At 34.4% G+C, this 19,328-nt stretch overlaps 2 protein-coding genes across 3 annotated transcripts in view; one reads left to right on the top strand and one right to left on the bottom strand.

Annotated features, from left to right (window-relative positions):
* Positions 1-3,330, bottom strand: part of LOC134539392 (ankyrin repeat and sterile alpha motif domain-containing protein 1B) — a 372,811-nt gene extending 369,481 nt beyond the window's left edge. The window contains exon 1 of the mRNA XM_063381388.1: positions 3,078-3,330. Coding sequence (XP_063237458.1) covers positions 3,078-3,181 — 104 coding nt within the window. The 5' untranslated portion in view covers positions 3,182-3,330. The remainder of the gene's footprint in view (positions 1-3,077) is intronic.
* A 1-nt stretch (position 3,331) lies between these two features.
* The window catches only part of LOC134539393 (transmembrane 7 superfamily member 3-like), a 58,290-nt gene continuing 42,293 nt past the window's right edge, over positions 3,332-19,328 (top strand). For both annotated transcript variants that reach the window (XM_063381390.1, XM_063381389.1), the window contains exon 1: positions 3,332-3,617. In XM_063381390.1, coding sequence (XP_063237460.1) covers positions 3,524-3,617 — 94 coding nt within the window. In that variant the 5' untranslated portion in view covers positions 3,332-3,523. The remainder of the gene's footprint in view (positions 3,618-19,328) is intronic.

Below are 19,328 nucleotides of genomic sequence, written 5' to 3'. Positions count from 1 at the left end.
CGACACTTCTATGAGTGAGGGTCTCTAATTGACGCTCATTCCTCTATATCAACAGTGAACCAATGGCAGAAGCAGCACTAAGGTATAATTATTTCAATTTTAGCATAACATGAAATGAATTCGCGAATTTTTCAGGTCTCTACCTATGACTAGAGGCAGGCATTTTTCGCGAATAAATCTGAACGCCTATTAGACTGCAACAGGTTACACCCACGCCAGCGGTTTCTTCCTTGTGATTGGCGGCCGTCTGCGAGAGAAGTCGTTGCCTTATTTGACCGGGCCACTCAGGACGCATTCGCTTCCGCACTGAATTACTGTGATTGGTGTTGTAACAATCGACCTGGAACTGAAATAAACTCACCCAGTCACGAAACACAGACGATGCTACAGCGTTTTAACTTCCAGCTAGTCTCCGAATCTTTTCGCGAAATATGCATCGAGCACAGAAACTGACTTAATGATTCCACCCACAATTTTTTCATCCTAAAATAAAGATATACTCAATGTAAATTAGAGTCAATTAACAGAATGTCAGAAATTACAATTACTAGTACTTTTTCGCTTATCAAAATGAGTGAAGAATGCCAGTGAACATAACGTGTTGCAAATGCGCCAGCTTTAACTGATAATTCGCAGCTGTCTAACGAAGGACATTTGAGCAAAAGCTTTTAAGGCGACATCGACTGCGATGTTGCTATTTCGATGTGCCCTTAGTCAGGGACGTAATTAGAAGGGGACAGACGTGTCTTAGTGCACCGGACGACGCATTTTGGGGGGAGGGGGGACGCTAAACTGGAGATAAATTTTTTAATTACTTGGATATCGTAGTGTAAGAACATTAAAAAAAAAAAAGGTGTGCGTGGACACAAGTGAAACTTCTTGCTTATTATATTATTTGACTGATAAGAAAAATTATTAAACCTTATTCGCTTTACGCGGTCAGCACATTAATGCAAGGTCGCGGATTCAATTCCGCCCGATCAAAATGTGCGTACGATTAACCTTCACCATTCCTGGAACCCACATGTGTATAAACGCTATCCTTTAGTAGGTTTCCTACAGATTGCTCAGACTACCTTAATTCCGTCAATCCGTTTGAAAAACGTTTTGCACCACTTGGATTTCTATGCAAGCACATGACACCAACAGTTTACAGTGAACAGCGAATTAAAAAGTACTAGGCGAAGGACCGGAACATCCCGTGGAGGTAAATCTTAAGAGCTCCACCTACCCGGGCACACACATATACGGTGCGCAGAGCTTCAAAAAAAACAACGCGATTAGAAAACTGATCAAGACATCCGAGTGGGGTCTGTTTACGAAAAATATTTAAGAAGTCGCTGAGGACTGAAAGGTACTTTCCATTTCGGATAAAGTTTTTAAACTGTATTTCTAGAAGAGTTCAAAATGGCCAAAAGGCGTGTTTTTAGATTAATTTTTAGGCATGAAACAACTGGTACAGATTCTTGAAAGCACTTAAGGTACTTGCAATAAACCTTTATCTTCATTTCACCGCTCAAAATTTCACAGTTGACCTACGGACGACGAGAAGACTGCGCGCCAATCCAGAGCAGTGGCGGATACAGAAAAAAACTGAAGGGTTTGGGGGGGGGGGGGGGGGAGGGGGCGGCGCTAAAAGACATTTTGAGATATAGATTGAATAACAAATCAAGTCATTTAGAGCAAAATATTTAGTTTTTATCTATTATAATGAAGTTCTGGGTAAATGTATGAACGTGTTCAAATGTGAATTGTATAACATGGGCGGGGGGGGGGGGGGGGGAGGGGGCGTGCCCCCTTTGCCAAGAACCGCGCTTGGTGCTGGTCCGCCCTCCTCAAGAAAGAGGCCCCCCCCCCCCCCCCCCCCCCCCAAAGCTCACCCCGCGCCAACAATATGTATCCTATGCTTGTTATGCCGTAGAAAACACACACCACAACTAAGCACAATCCTCAAACCATACCGGCTGTGAAAATTAATCTATGTACAATTTTCACCTTTTGGGGGTGGGGTGCCAATCTAGCCCATAAACTCCTTTGCCCTCCCCTCCTTTTTTTTTTCCATTTACCTGGGACGATTTCGAATTACGAGCAAAACTTTCCTTCTTGAATACATAATGAGTATGTCCTAGTTTATGACACAAAAACACACATTTACTAAAACCAAATCCAACCGAAACCAAGTCTGAATCCGGGAAATAATACACATCACTTTTGCAAGATAACTACGTGGTGTAAATTTAATTTGTTTTTAGAAATGAATACAATTAAAATATTGTTTTTATCAGACTACGGCATCACAACTTTGCAGGACTGTATTTTGTTTGCATGTATTAATAGGAGTGTGAGCATAAGTTTTTTAAGGGAGGAGGAGAGGGAATAAATACCTTCATCAGCCATCTGCACACGCCCTTCAATTATGGATAAACAATTGTTTGCATTATCACTTTTGTGTGTATGCTAAGAAATTGTATAACTATGTCAAAATACCAGGGGGGGGGGGGGGAAACTTTGCTTTTAGGGGATTGATACTGATGTATATGTACAGTATAGCATTTAATTAACTAGAAATTACGTCTGCGACCGATACAGTATGCCTTAAATAAATTTTACCTTTCAAATTTAAATTATTAAATTCTCGAACAAATGCCGGGCCCTTAGTATAGACAATTGAATTTAATGTACAAAATTAATGTCTATAAGCAGAGCATTCATGTTATTGACATTTCCTTCAGATTGTCAAATGACGCCTACCATACTTACATAAATACAGATACTTTAGGGCATTAAAAATCAAATAGCTTTAAAGACATGCGAGCAAAAATTGTAGGCGAACATTAAAGCACAATAAGTAAAAAGCGAAAGAGAGAGGGGAATTTTTTTTGACACTTAGTAATGAAGTAAACAAGCAAAAATGACAGATGGCATTTAGCATAATGACAATTTCTTGCCATCAGTCACGCTAATTTTTTGTACTGTTGGTTCAGTTTAAATATTTTTGGTTTCTGCATGTCAATGAATCATTTGTAGGGCACGTTTTAGTACGTGAAAAAGTGTAATTTGAGATTCTCAGGACCTACCTTGCAAGTGGGCCACTCCTCTTCGCCCGCTGATTCAGAATCTTCTCTACAACAGAGATATTGCCATTTCTTGCTGCCTCTAGCAACTCTTGATCTTTTCCCATGGCCCATTTAATTCCACGAGTCACCCATTCGAATAATATCACATATCAAAAAACACAATTTACACGCCACTCCATCACAAACTTCATTGATCCACCGTTTCCATCTTGGCAGACATTTGCCACGCGCTCGCGCGTTTCTTGTTGCAACTAAAAACAGCTGACAGTCGAAATCAATGTAGCTATCTCTCGCGGCGCCAGCCCTACCCGGGTCGTGAATTAGATTACGTTTGATAGTTCAGTAGCTGCGCTCAGTATGCAGGATAATTTTATCTGTCTAGTTATATAGGTCTTTTTTTTTTCGCGTTTTATTTCTTGCATTGTCTCGGTGCACATAAATGTGAGATGTGTACCGGCATGTCATCTAGTAAGCTAGCTTATTTACAGTTGTTGCAAGTATTACTTTACTTAAATGCGGTTTCCTCTATTAATTTGACAGGTGAGCACTTGAAGTTACTGAAAATATTTCCATGTATTTACATTATTTCGTTTAGTATAACATACTGGGTGGCGTATTGATTGTTATTAATTCGCAAGCAGGGTCAATAGCACACTATTCGGGTTTGTTTACAAACATTGTGGTACAGATGAATTTGTTTAACTTTGTGGTATTTACTTTGACTGTATTATTCCGTTTAACCTACATCATGTACTCTATTATATTTTTATGTGGGATTAGATATTTTCCAGCTATTAGGCCTTTCAAATAAAACAAAATATAGGTATATTATTTAATGCATATTTCCTGGTAATTTATAACAGTAGGTGCTCATCCTAGCATATATTTTTAAGATTAATTTACAACAAGATACCATAACAATATTGATGTCACCAACATGGTGGGACTGACTTTACCGCCCCTACATTTGTTAAGGGACAAGTGCAAGAATATGGTGGTTTGGGGTGGTGAATATTCACATGTTTGTTTTGCAAAAAAATAGTTTCTTTATGAAACTAACTTTTAGGTATCATGATATACCACAGCCCTACCGGGACTATTCTAATTGGCGATACCATGACATTATTAATAATGTCAATAATATGGCGTCACATACGTCATTATCACCCCTACTTTCTTTCGGGACAAGCTTGGGGATATGGGGGTTTTGGGCTGGAAACAATAAACACACCTTTTTTGGCATATTTGGTTTTTTTCACTATTATGCTCTTGCTGTATCGTAAACTAGACTATCATTCCCCTGCAGTATCGCAAAATAGAATAGACCTGTGGGTGTATTCCACTTCACAATACTAAGAAAATATTATTTCTAAACATCTCACTCTTAAGGAAATAAATTTCCGGCATTGCAAAATAGTGATACAGAAAAAAAAAATTATTAAGAATTTTCATTATGGTAATTCTTTAAATCCCGTTATCGTAAAATAGACTAGACTGGTTGGGCCTATTTTCTATTTCATAACTTAATATCACAAATTTTAATCACAAATATACTTATTTTGTACCAATGAAAATACTGCAATCGCAAAAAAAATTTACCTCGTTGAGTTTTAGTCTCCTTTACAGTATCCTCCACCTATAATTGACTAAAATGAAATGCACAAAAAATTTTTACTAGCCAACCTATGCTCACCAAAATTTTCTCTTTGTGATGATTACTTCAACGATTGCACTACCTACTAACCTACAGGTAAAGAGCTATTTTTACATTACCTAATAACTTTAATGATTCACCTAGCAAAAGCAAATGAAACACACAAAACACACCACTCACCTATCACATCAAACAAAATTCATATAAAACTAAAAATCACCAAACATTTAAAATCCATAAAAAAAAAAACCACTTAACATTCTCCAAATTATGGTAATGATTGTTTTCTGTCACTATTACTCTTATAGATTATAAATGTTCACCAATCGTTATCGCAAAACATGAACCGTCACTTCCCTGGTCACTACTACAATTACAATCACACATTGTTCCAATTTTGTACCTTTTTTATTATTTAGATATAAATAAACACGACTTTCCTCTTCTGTAGTGACTACTAAACTCATTATCCCACATAGCCAATAAATTTATCATTACGTACTTAATGCTTATTATGTATTTATTTTTTCTATTTATAATGATATTCAATTCTACTTATTAATTCACTCCTTCTTGTATAATTGACCACAACTATCGCTTCAAAACTCACACTATCATTCATCTTTTTTTTTTTTTTTCCATGGTGCTATTTTGTTTTTTGCTGTTGCAAATACTGCATACTATATTATCCTTCCTTGATTCTCAACCAATAGGAATCCTGTATTGAATATTAGAATTGAGCCGCCCTACCTATTCTAGTATAGAACATCATACCAAAGATATATTATCTATCTACTTACTGTATCTTATATGCTACAATCCCACCTGGTTCATTTTATTTTGTGATACCACATATGTTTTATTTTTTTTATTTTTCAATTTGATCAAAACTTCTCGGGTATCATAAAGCATACTTCTATTCTAAGTATAGAACATGCTACAAAAGATATATTACTTTTTGTAGCTTAAAGTAATTTCATCAAGACACATTAGAGCCTACTTGTGTTAAACAAGCGTGCAAATCTTTCACGTCCAAAACTCCCTATTCCTGCAACTGTACTAGAAGTACATACAGGTTGTGACTACTTCAGCAGCACCTTATTGACAACTTCATCAATATCCCTACTTTATTAAAGTGTTAACTTATTAAAAATGTTTTATGTAGCCAACCTACCCTCTCTAAAACTTATCCTTTGTTGTTATTATTTCAACTAGTGTAAAACTAACTAAACTAAGTAATTGAGACTTATTATATTACCAAATAATTAACCTACCAAAAAAACTAATATTTCACCTAACATCGCTAATGAAACCCAAAACACATCTCGCATAACACTGTAAAACACATTCACACGAAACACTACTACAAATCACTAACACATTTAAAAACAATAAAAAAAATCTTACCTTACCAAACTTTATGGTATTATTCATTTACTACTTATATTACTCTGGTGTATATATTTTATGCCAGAAATATTAGCCATTCCACCATTAAATACATTTAAAATCTTGAAATAACTTACTGTTACGATTTACCGCGGGTTCGTAAACGATAGCCAAACTAAAGATTTTATTACACTACACAGTTTTAATGATGGCCACTATTTATGTCACTTACAATTAATCTTCTAAAATGGCAAATAATCAATTGCACTTAAAAATAATGTTGCTTCCCCAGTCACTCGTTTCTTACAATCCACACACCTCGCTGGGCCGCACCTCTGGCGCAACTCTCACTGCAGCGCCCCTCGTGGATCTCAGCCGCGGGACTCCGTCTTCGCACTCCACCGCCGCCGATGCACTTGCCTTCGCCGATATCCCACTCGACGCCTCGCTCGGAACTTCGCTTGGAACTCCGCCGCGCCCGCGACACTATAACCCGGAACTGAACTCTTCGCCCTGGAACCTTCGTCCAGGGACTTCGCCACTCTATCGCCCGGAAACTCCACCGCGGGAAAACTCCCGACTTCACTCTGAACTCACTCACTCCCTGGCCTGAAACCTTCGTCCAAGGACTTCGCCACTCTGCCGCACCCGCGGCACTATCGCCCCGGAAGCTCCGCCGCTGTAAGGCTCCCGCCTGAACTCTCTCTCTGAACTCCACTCCACTGAGGCCGACGTCCTCTTTTTATATATCAGGCGTCATTTCTGGAACTCACGAGCATGGCCGGGGCCAGTCGCATCATTCCGCACCGACACGATGGCAGAAATCTCTCGAAACACGTGTCGGCCGCTGCCAGCTGCGAGGTGTCAGATGTCTAGCTATCAGCGCCGCACGGGAAGTGGAAGGCTGGAGGGAGGGGAAGCGGCGACCCAGGTGCGCACTGCACATCTCATGTTACGGCGGCATGTGATGCAGCCCAGCTAGCTCTGCACCTGCGCATGACGTGGCCTTGCTCACGTTCGTAACAATACAAACATTACGTTCACTTCCCTCATCACTTCTACAACCAAAATCACACATTTATTCTCTACACCATACAATTTTTTTCTCTCTTGTGACTATACAGTCCATACCACTCACATCCAATCAATTTCTTACTACCTACTAAATTCTATTCTATAATTATTTAAACACTTGCCTATTACTAAGATATTCAAATACATTATTTTTCTGTTGATTTTTTTTTTTACTTCATTGTTTTTTGTACCAAAACTGCTATAATTGCTTCTAAACTCACACTATCACTTTTTTTTATTTTTATGATGATATTTAGTCTTTTACTGTTTTACCAATATTACATTCTATAATTCCGCTCATTCCTCCATTCATCATTGGCCGACTTCAATAATATCATATATATTTTCCCTAAAAATTTTTCTGACCAAAAATTCATGCTGCATACCGTTATCGAGAAGTAAACGTGACTTTTTTTTTTATACATTCCCTAAGTGGTTGCTGTGATACTTCAAATAGTTTACCAATAATTTTAATGAGTTATTGGGTGAGCTGCAATAAAAATACTGAGAAATTGTATAAACGTTTGTTTAGGTTAGCTGCATTAAAAAATATTCTAAAATAATAAGGTTATGTAAAGTAAGCTACAATTTAATTTGGTTACCTAACGGACTGTTGAAATGATTATACAGTATTTTTAATGGGTAAAAGTTCCATATCATGTATCATCCAAGTTAATCTCTTGATACCGATGGCATTATCCTGTATATATTGATCCTGTGATACATGATACTTGCTGTTTTATTTTACTATGTTGAAGTATCCTGGACATAACAAAAACTTTTTGTTATATATCAATTAGGATATGTTGAATACAAAAATAAAATTCCTTAAGACATGACATAATTTGTTTATACTGTGATATTTTTGTTGTATCCAGGATCTTTTGACATAATAAATAAAAACAGCAAGCATCATGTACCACGAAATCAATTATAAAGGATCATGTCATCAGGATCAATTATATAGGATCATGTCATCAGGATCAATTATACAGAATCATGTCATCAGGATCAATTATATAGGATCATGTCATGTAAGGATCAAGGGATAAACTCTGATACATGATATGGAACAGTTACCACCTAACCAACCATTCATGCCAATTTACAGTAGTTTTAATGTAGCTTACGTAACCTTAATTAAACCGATTTTAAATGTGACGTTACCCATCAGTTTATAGTATTTTTAATGTAGCTAACATAACCAAGTATCCAATGCAGTTTTACGAAATCATCACATGTAATGATAGGAGTTCAAAATTGATCAGAATTCGTTATTAATTTTTTGGTTTGTGTTTAGAACAATACCTTTTCTAGACAGTTACTGTTGTGTTGTAAAAGTCTGGTATTTTACGGCATTTAGCTTTTTACTTTAATGAAATACCAGATAAGTGGTTATCGGTAACTGGTCTGTGAAAGGGCATTGCAATACTCCAAGAGTTTTACAGTTTAACGAGTGACTAGCTAGGTGCATTAATAATAGTATAGAATCGTTAGAATAATTTATTATGTTAGCTATATAAATATTCTGCAAAATTGTTTAAATGTTTAATTTGGTTAAATTACATTAGTAAACATTTATACAAACTGTGATAAACTGTTGTGAACAGTTGGTTAGATATATCAAAAGTACTGTGTGTGAAATCGTTTGAACGGTTGGTTTGAATTAACTTTTATAATGTAGCTAACCTAACCGGACCAACTGTCCACTTATATTTTATAATGTTTTTATTCTACCTAACCTAAATTAACCAACCATTCACTTATCATTTACAATATTTTTAACCACTCATTGGTCATGTGTTACAATGTTACACCATGAATTTTTTTTTCTCACATTCACTTCTTTAGTTATAAAATGTAACTCAGTAAATAAGGGAATGCTTATTGACTACTTTTTTTTCATTTTCTTCTGTATATTTTGGGCCCTTAATTATTTTTATATGTTTACAGGAGTATGTGTTTAAAAACACCAAACCTATTGAAATATAATAGTTTCCTTTCAATTCTTCAGAATTATGTCAAAGTATTGAATTAGGCCTGTGAACAAAACTTTACATTAAACAAAATTATTTAGTATAAGTACTTAAAAGAGAAGTATTTTAAACACACAGAGTTTTATTTTCACAGGTTAGGCAATTCTAAGTAGAAACTTCTGGGCAGATGGTTGCTTTGCAAGTTGTGCCCTTTTTTGTATTTTTTTTTTTTGTGAGTAGGCCTACCAAAGAACTAATTTCAGTTTCAGAAAAAGTTTCAGCATCAATGCAAAAATAAATAAACTGAATCTGGAGTGTGACCTAAGTTGATAATGTTCACAATCATCACCTTCGGTTTCACAAACGTGACTGGCCGGGCAACAAGAAAAGTTATCACATACGTACTGCAGATGCCAGTAAACACACTTGAATGTCAAATATGCATCATTCATCGCAACCAATCAGGGTGTTGGTCAGGGGAAGTTGAAAACTCAACCAGACAAGCAGACAAGGCTGCTCCAACTCGTCTCCAAAAATAAAACCATATCAATTTTCAGTGCTAGAGAACTGCTCATAGCACGACTGATGACGGGTTAATGTAAAATCAAACCCATCCAATCTTACGATTTTGCGTTAGCCTATATGTAATGTATCAAACTGTTAGGATGTTAACTACCAGTTAACTACGAGGGGGCCCCAAAAATACCCGGAATCGTAATGTTGCACATCATGTACTTGGTAGCACCAGTTGTCGCCGCTAGGGAGCTGTTGTAGGACCTCTCCGGAGTCAGTCTGCCAATTGGCATCACCCCAAAACAACGACAGTGGTTTCTTTGGAAATTTCTGTGTATGTGTCTTTAGTGCACTTGTGACATGAAGAAATAGCTGATTCTCATGAACGTGTGGCTGTGAAGTTTCTGTTGCGTTCTTTCTGAGTTATAAATTTAAAAAATAAATAAATAAAAAAATATTAAAAAAAGCAATGTTTTAGTGTCACGAGTGCACTAATGACACACATAGAGAACTGCCATAGAAACCACAATCATCGTTTTGGGTGATGCCACTTGGCAGATTGACTTAAAGCCCCCACCACGATCAGTCTGAACTGTCAGTTCGGACTTATCAGTAGGAACTGAACAGTTGAAACTGCCGTGTGTGAGCAAGGACGGTGGACTGATCAGTCGGAACTGATGGACTAAAGAACTGATGGCTTTCCATCAACTTGGACAGTGGGCTCGATAACACTCAGTCCGAACTGCCGTGAGTGGGAACAGCATCTTGGCATCAGCTGGGTTTCGTGGCAGATATCTTTGTTTATATACTCTTTGGTTGCTTTGTTTTTTTTTCCTTTCCTTTTTCTAACAAAAGATGCAACTGCAATTGCATCATCCAAAGTTTCTTCCATTTTCTGTGATGAAACAATATGGTTTCAGTTCAGTTCAAACTGTCAGTTCGGACTGTTCGGTCCAAACTGAGCACCTGGACTACAAACTGACAGTTCGGACTGAGCAGTCCGGACTGGGGGCTGGATTGGTCGTGTGTGGGGGACTTTAGGAGAGTCCTTAGAACAGCTCCCTAGCGGCAAAAACTGGTGCCACATTACAATTACGGTTATTTTTAAGTCTCCCCTCATACTTTAATGTTCCAACGCCCTTTCATTGAATAGTTAGTAGTAACTATAGAAAGTAATTTAGTATTTTTTTTTAGCACTTATTCCCATTTGTCTATTACCACTGTTACTATTTTAGATCAATAATCTTACATCTTTATATGGTATGAAAATTGGTTAATTTTTTATGATAATACATTTTAAGGCCCTGCATGAATTGGATTTACTTACATTGAATTTACTTAACACTAATAACTACACTGATGAAAATATGAAATAATTTGAAGATGAAAACCTTGGATATATTGAAGTAGCTGCTCATCGGAGAAAAATAAATCTTATAGTATTTTAAAAAAACAACTGTTGCTGCTTGATTATCATGCAAAACTGCATTTTCCAGTTTACACTAGATTGTGAAAACTAATAAGTAAAGAGGGCAATGGAGTCTAGGGAAATTGTGGGGTAAATGCAAAAATTAATCATTACAAGAATTAAGTTACAGTTATTATAATAATTTTCTATTACTCTGTACTAGTTTTTGTAAGAACTAAATTGCACAACTACTGATTTCAAAGATCTTCATAACTATGTAGCACGTTTTCTAGGATCTGTAACAAAAACAACTTTGCGATAATTTAAATATTTATAATTCTTAATGTAGCAACATAAATACGTATATAGACACTTTTGTAATAATTATGGGACATTCCCAAAGTATTGGTGTTCCAAATGAAACTTTATGATAGTGAAACTACCCTGAATAATATTAAGTAAACTTAATTAGTAATAGTAGAAAGTAATCTTGAGTTTTAAAATACCTAAGAAAACTCTCATTACGATGATATATTTGCCTTCCAGATTATTAAGAGGTTTATTAGCATTTGCGTTAGAGCATGCACTTGGTAACCTCAAGGGGCATGTTTGAAAAAAAATTATTTTTCTTTTTGATTGGCATTATAACATAATAATTAATTATAAAATGGTGAGTTAGCTCAATATGTTAATAGGTTAAAGTTTGTTTGTTGGAAGTATTTACAGACTGATTTAAGTCGTGTAAGGTAAAACAAATAATCCAAATATAGGTCCACTTAGTATTATATGTTTTAAAATATTTCTGGTTAATATTTTAGTAATGCTATAGAAGGATAACATCTAAAATGTGCAGAAACTTTATTGCATTAACTATTTAATGAATTTTACAACATGGCTAGTATTATAATAATCGGCTATAGCGTCTGCGTGTAAAATTAAGCGGATGATGAGCTAAATTATATAAAATGTGTCATTAATTTAGTCGGTAGAAATTTATTCATATTTATGCAAATAAATAACATGCTTGGATGTATTTATAGATAATTTACATCTGCAACTGCAGCAAAATATTCTTTTCTTTTGGACAAATTAAAAGGAAAATTAAAATGTCAGTGTTAAGATCACGCCATAATTTTGATAGTTGTAATGATGTTTTGGTCTCCCTTTGCATTTGGAAAAGTGAATGATTGAAAAAAGAACTTCATGCCCAATAACTGATAATGTTAACCACCTAATTAACTAGTTATTCAATCGGTACCATCCTATTGTATTTGAATATAAACTAGACAATTGTACTATTGCAAAATCAAACTGTGTCAGAGACTTAGGTATTTTGCTAGATTCAAAATTATTCTTTCCCAATCATATTGAAACACTTAGATCAAATGCTAAGAAAATGTTAGCGTTGATTAAATATATCACATTTAATGCATCAAATTCAGATTCAACACTTAGTCTTTATATATCCTTGGTGAGATCTAAATTTGAATATGGTTCTTTGATTTGGAATAACATTAATAAATCAGATAGTGACTAATTGGATAAAATACAATTCAAACTGATCAAAATTATAAACCTAAAAAGTAACATTAATCTAAATGTAGATTTACACGCCCTTCTTGGTTCCTTACTATTAAGAAGAGAAATATTAGATGCATTATTTGTACACAATTGTTACAAAAATATAATTAATTGTAAATATTTTCTTCACAATACTGGAATTAGAATACCTACTTTCAATAGTCGTAATCAATCTTTAATTTGTACGTTAAGTAAAACAAATGATCTATTAAACAGAATAACTAAAAATTACAATGAATATGTAATATTATTTCCTGAATTAGATAGCAAAATAAAATTTAAAAAAATACAACTATTCCTAACTTAATTTTTTTTTCTTTCTTGCGGTTAATAATAATATTGTTTCAAGTTAGTTTTTTTTGTGTTATTCTTATTTCCTACATTACAAAATTTGCAAAGAAATTATTTACTAATTGTTAAATGTTGCATGTTGTGTGTATCGTTTTGTTTTGTGGTCTTGTATTTTGTATTGTTTTGTTCTGTCTGTATGTATCTGTGTTGTTTGTATCGTGCCTACCACCCAAGGCCATAAGCTGTATGTAGGCATGCAACAAATATTAAATAAATAAAATAAATAATAAAAAATAACTTCCATAACTTGTATTGGAAAATAACTATTTCACTCATCGCTAGCTGCAATCTGCTTTCAGTGGTGGCAAGCAACGGTTACGATTCAGGCAGTGAATTCTAGTGGCCGGTTCAGAAAGTGTGTGTGTGATTTGCTTCGAGAAATATTAATATTTGAAAAGCGAATATTTTATCTATCAGTTTATTTATCATTCTCAGCATTATTTTAAAGGCTTTTATGTTAAATTTTATGTCCATGTTTTGTATTGTAAGTTTATTTGCAGCATAAACAATGTGAGAACACACAAATCTGCTTTCGTTACGAGGTTAGATGTTTACACATCACTTGCGAGTGCTGGAAGACTCGCTCTCATTATTTTATACATATGTGGCTGATCTTACCAAATGTAATTGCCAGTTGTAGAAGGAAGCAGCTTTTAAAAAAAAAAATATATATATATATATATATAGATGAAGCAACATTAATAACTAATATATATATATATAGATGAAGCAACATTAATAACTAATATATATATATATATATATATATATAAAATAGGATGTTGGTATGTATGTATGAAGTCGATAAACTCTCGACACCGTTTGACCAATTGCCATGAAAGTTGCCACATCGAAGTGTTTTTTTTTTTCATGTTGAAGCTGTTTATGGTGTCTATTTTTTTATACTCTCCGCTAGATGGCGCTGCAGTTCATCAATTTCTGCACCATTCAACCGATCACCATGAAAATTGGCGTATATACACATATTTGAACACTGAGAAAATTTTTGCAATATCCATTTTGCTATAACTCGCCACTAGATGGTGCTGCAGTGCATCAACCGATCGCCATAGATAAACAGAAATTCATAGGTCTTAGACATACAAACAACAATTGTGTGTCATTTCTCTGTGTCCACCGCACTGTCATATATCGCTATCCATTTTGCTTTAACTTGTGGACAATATATCACCCTGTGTTCAGCCTGCTTAACGTCGGGTACTGCAGTTAGTTATCTTATAAAATTATGTTTTTAAATTTCAACTGGATTTAAAAAAAAAATTAAGTAGCAGTGATTCTAATGGCAGCCAGGGAAATTGTGAAGTTAAATTCATTTTAGAAACAAGAAAATATAATTTTGGAAATTATTAAAGTAAGTAGTTATAAGAGTTTGTTACTTATTTAATGACAATTTTTAATATTTTACATCAATATTCACAGTTTTCAAGGTAATTCAGTAAACTACACAATTTTCCTAGACTTTCAAACCTATTCGCATCTAACAAATTTTCCAGAATCCTGTTTGGAAAAAAAAAATTGTGGTAATTAATATATTTTAACGATTTCAAGTACTTTTGATGTTGCTGACCTAACCTAACCACAGTTAGAACACCTATCACTCAAACAATAACATTAACAACACATTTACTCAAAATATATTCAATTAGGTACTCATCTGTTTTGGTGGTTCTTTTGCTGCTTTGAGGAAATGATGCAGATGTTCCAGTTTGTCAAGAAATCTGTCAAAATACATAATCAGCCGGTACCCAACTTCATGAATATTTTAGCAGTCATACCTAGGAACATTTTCCCAGTTGGAAACAAATGAATTCACTCTTCTCGGTCAGTTTGATTAATAAACCTTATTTTTCAAACTTTATCTCTGCAGATAACATAAAATGAACTACCTAGTATTAAAATTATGTATCCATTTATCTATTAAATGTACAAATTCAAAAACATAGAGGAAACATCCACCACATAACTGATCCAGAATTCCAGCAGTACTTATGAAACCACTTGCTATTCCAATCTTAAACAACACTATCAATAGTCAAAATTAATTTTGAACTACCACTCCATTTGACTGTTTTATCCTAAAAATTAAATCAATTCAGTTTAAATTAAACCACTTATCAGCTTGTGGAATTTTTTTTTCTAAGTTACTAATTTACTTAACTTAATTTTACTAGAAGAAGATAACATTTGGCTCAAAATGAAATAAATAACTAAGCCTCCATTTTATTCAAATGTGTCATATAAACCTTTAAAAACAACCAAATTGCACTTTTTTGTACCACTTACCATGTCATCTTTTGACTAAGTTTTGAACATGAATAACAATGACATATTTAAAAGTTGAAAATTCACGTGTAATATTTTGATGCCCCTTTTGGCAAATATCCATACATAAATTCTGTATGTTGATAAAATTTATTTTAGTTCTATATCCCTCTGTTTCCACTAAATCACTACTTTCAACATGAACCCGAAACAATTTTTACTTCATTTATGGTCAACTAAACCTGCATCATTAAGCCATACCAAATAAAACTCTCCATTGCGGAAAAACCATTCAACGAAAACCTACCTTTTGCGGAAAGTTCTCTTAACTGACATTTTAAATTTCAAAAAAATTAAAATAAGAAACAAAATACTTTTTTCTGATATAATATTAATTCTGAGCATGACTCACGCACACATTAACATTTGTAGTGTAAAATTCTGTTGCATTATGAATTACTTATGTGAAATATTGGTGAACTTTCATACAATTTCACACACTTAGTAATTTATTAAATCGTTATTAAATTCAGTATTACATTTTTTTATTACATACATATAAATATCTGAAATTAATGGTGATATGTTAAAGTGTTGTAAATATTGCAATTGTCGTAAATATAGCTTTTATCCACCCATTTCCGGTAGCTTAAATGTGAATAATGTGTGCAGCCTATCTCAGTATTGCACATTTTGCATAAACAACAATATAAATATTTGTAGCCTAATAAACATCACTAATATCTAGGGACTAGATTATTTGGTGAATTGCGATAAAACTGAAATAAACCCGCAAAGCATGTAAAAACAACATATAACACCGAACTGTAACTAAATCCATGAAATCAATTGACAATATGACAAAACTTAACTCAAAATACAAAAATTTTATCTTTTATATTCCTACCTGAAAAAAATGTTGATACTTCGGATATCAATATTCGTTCCTATTTGATTATCACGGTTTTTATTAATAACATTTTAATCCGTGAATGTCGAGGTGGTGTTTGTTTCTGTATTTCAGTGACAATGAGTGGAATTTTTTAATTTAGATATTTGCGTAGACTTATGACAAATAAAAAACAATCAATGATCTTTTTTAACGCTGTGGGATAGTTCCTTCCGAAAATTTGTGCATTAATATCCACAAAATGTACTTGTCATTTGAAAAAGTCATGTTGAAAATGTTGTGAACATAGTTTTTAGAAAGGAAACTAGTTGGAGGGATCTAAATTATCATTGGAGATGATTGTGTTGTTTATATACTGTTAGTCAAAAGAACTGACAAATGCATCATTTTGTAATAAAGAGTTGAACATGTGCTTTGAGGCTTTCATTGACTACAGCAATTATATGTATGAGGTTTGCATGTGGAGAATGCAACAGGAAGACACTGAAATCTGAGGAAAAAGAAAAAAATAACTTCTGTAGTCTCACCTGAACAGAGGGTCTTTGGCGGAATTTGCCGAGAGACTAATGAATGTTTTGTAATGCCTGCTCCAAACAGATCTCAAAACACTCTTGCTACTAATTTGTAAAAAAAAAAAATTAGACCTGACTATATAATTGTAAGTGATTGCTGGATTACCAACAGAAACATTTGGCGTGAGGGTTGTATACATTGTGCTGTGAATCATAGTTACAATTTCGTGGATCCGTAAACACTACACTGAAACAATTGAAAGAACGTGAGGCTGCATGAAATGAGAGAACAAAAAGAGATGAGAAAGAAAAAGGGAATTCCTGATTACTTAGCCAAATTCATGTGGCGAATACAGCTATGAGGAAAAGACCCATTTTTTACAGTTTTAAATGAAATTAAAGCATTTTACAAGTCAGTAACAAAAGATTAACATTTTTGGATTTGTAAAATTAACCTGTACATTATATATATATATATATATATATATATATATATATATATATATATATATATATATATATATATATATATATATATATATATATATATATACGAGGGTTATTTTTTTTCAACTTCCGATCGGCTGTAATAAAAAAACGGGAATGAATTGGGAAATTATTTTAATGTCAAAAGAAACGTACATCTTTACTCTATTTTTCCACATAATCACCGTGCAGATTGAGGCATTTGTCGTACCGATGCACCAGCTTTCCAATACCCTCTGCATAAAATGATGCCTCCTGCCTATTCAGCCACGTTTTAACAGTGCTCTGCAGTTCATCATTGGTGTTGAAGCGTCGTCCTCCAAGCCACTTTTTCAACGTGGGGAAAAGGTGATAGTCACTCGGTGCCAAATCCGGACTGTAAGGAGGGTGATCAAACACAACTGAGGTGTGAGTTGGCCGCTCCACATGGTTGGTGGAAGGGGGTAAACACTACGAGACGTGTCGATTCGTGTACGAGCGATTAGGGTATCGATAAATGGGCATGCCATGGAGAAATGAAACATTGTTTGATAAATATAACGATAAACAGTATTGGCTACCACACAACATATTGACATATTACACAGTACTGCAGTGTGTTCGTGGAGCAAATTACATTGACCAAAAGCAATAATTTTCGTGTCTTCGCCAATGTCAGTACGACTGTTTCAGTACTAATATGGCAAACATAGGTTTAAAATGTTGAATAATTAAAATTGTACACAAGAATTGTTTGAATTGTCTGAGTTAGTTTGGATGATGAACCAAAAAATGGTGTTATTTATTCCCATGTGAGTTCGATTTCTAAGGGTAGGTTTACTTCCATTTAACAGTGCTGAATATATCATTTAAAGTTTTTAGATATCTAGTTTCACTAAAATAAAGCTCATATATTAACTGGTACAGGGCTGAGTGTATAATTTAAAGTTTTTAGTTTACTTATAAAACTGATGTGGTAAGGATCATATATTTGTTCCTAATGTCGTAAATGATTTAAAAATTCTGAGCGCTGAATTGATACCACTCCTGCCCTGGTTGTTCAGAGCCTAGTTTTAGCTGCCATAATGCTTTTAGCCGCTGTACCTTTGTGAGGTTGTTATTGAATTAAAAAACATAGTGGGTGATATCAGAGACTAAATTAAGTCCACGTTAGGTAGAACCGTTTTATGTACTTTACATCATCCTACTTATACATGTCTTTGAAAACATGACATTTTTGTTGATATATGACGACTTGTACTATATGAATTGAGATTTTTCTATATTTTATGATAGTTCACTATTACATATACTAGTTAGTAAATCATACTTGGATACTGGAAAAATTGTATGATTCATTTTGCGAAAGGCTATTGGCTCACTGTTCACCTGGATGATTATGGGCCAATGAGAAACCATCAACCTAAGATATATTGAACCGAGGCAAACCAGCTGAGATGACTCACAAGTCAGCAGCCAATTCATTAGTCGGTGCAGCCCGGTGTAATTAACACAAATGCAGTAATGCAGTGATTGGTACTTTTGTTTTCAGCAATGCTATTGTAGACCTGCAGTCTGATAGATGCTGGTGGTAGAGAGACAGTAAAAATTTATCAGAGATGTTGTGTAGAGGGTGCAGTAGAGGCCTAACTGATATGATGACAAGCACAGAATGTAAATGCATGTAAGCCATAAATTCAATTATTATGTAACACTAAATGGGTTGGTCCCGATTTTTTTGGGAGGAGAAAGGCGGTAGATGTTAAAAACTGGATTTTAGCTAAAGAACATGTTGTGTTAGTAAAGAAGAAAACTAGAAAATAATTTTTAATTGTTAATTTTTTTTGACGTGACAACGTCTAATAAGTCGATGAACGCCGGCTGCACGCACAAAAAAGTGTCCCACTACGGATGTCCCAATACGGATGTGCCCTGTTTGCTCATTGTACGCATGCGTGGCATCTCTCTTCCACTCGATTGGAACAACCATCGATTTGACTTTTCAATCATATTTTCGTCGTTTGAATTATTAATATTACGTAATTTAACGATCGTCCACCGATTTTCAGCACAATCGGTACAGTCATTTAAAAGCAATGTTGAATATTCAAAAACGTTTTGAACCAACAATGGTG

This window comes from Bacillus rossius, chromosome 15 (genome assembly GCF_032445375.1).
Source record: "Bacillus rossius redtenbacheri isolate Brsri chromosome 15, Brsri_v3, whole genome shotgun sequence".
Classification (NCBI taxonomy): Eukaryota; Metazoa; Arthropoda; class Insecta; order Phasmatodea; family Bacillidae; genus Bacillus; species Bacillus rossius.
Note: the sequence above shows the minus strand (reverse complement) of the source record. Positions and strands in the feature narration are given on the sequence as shown.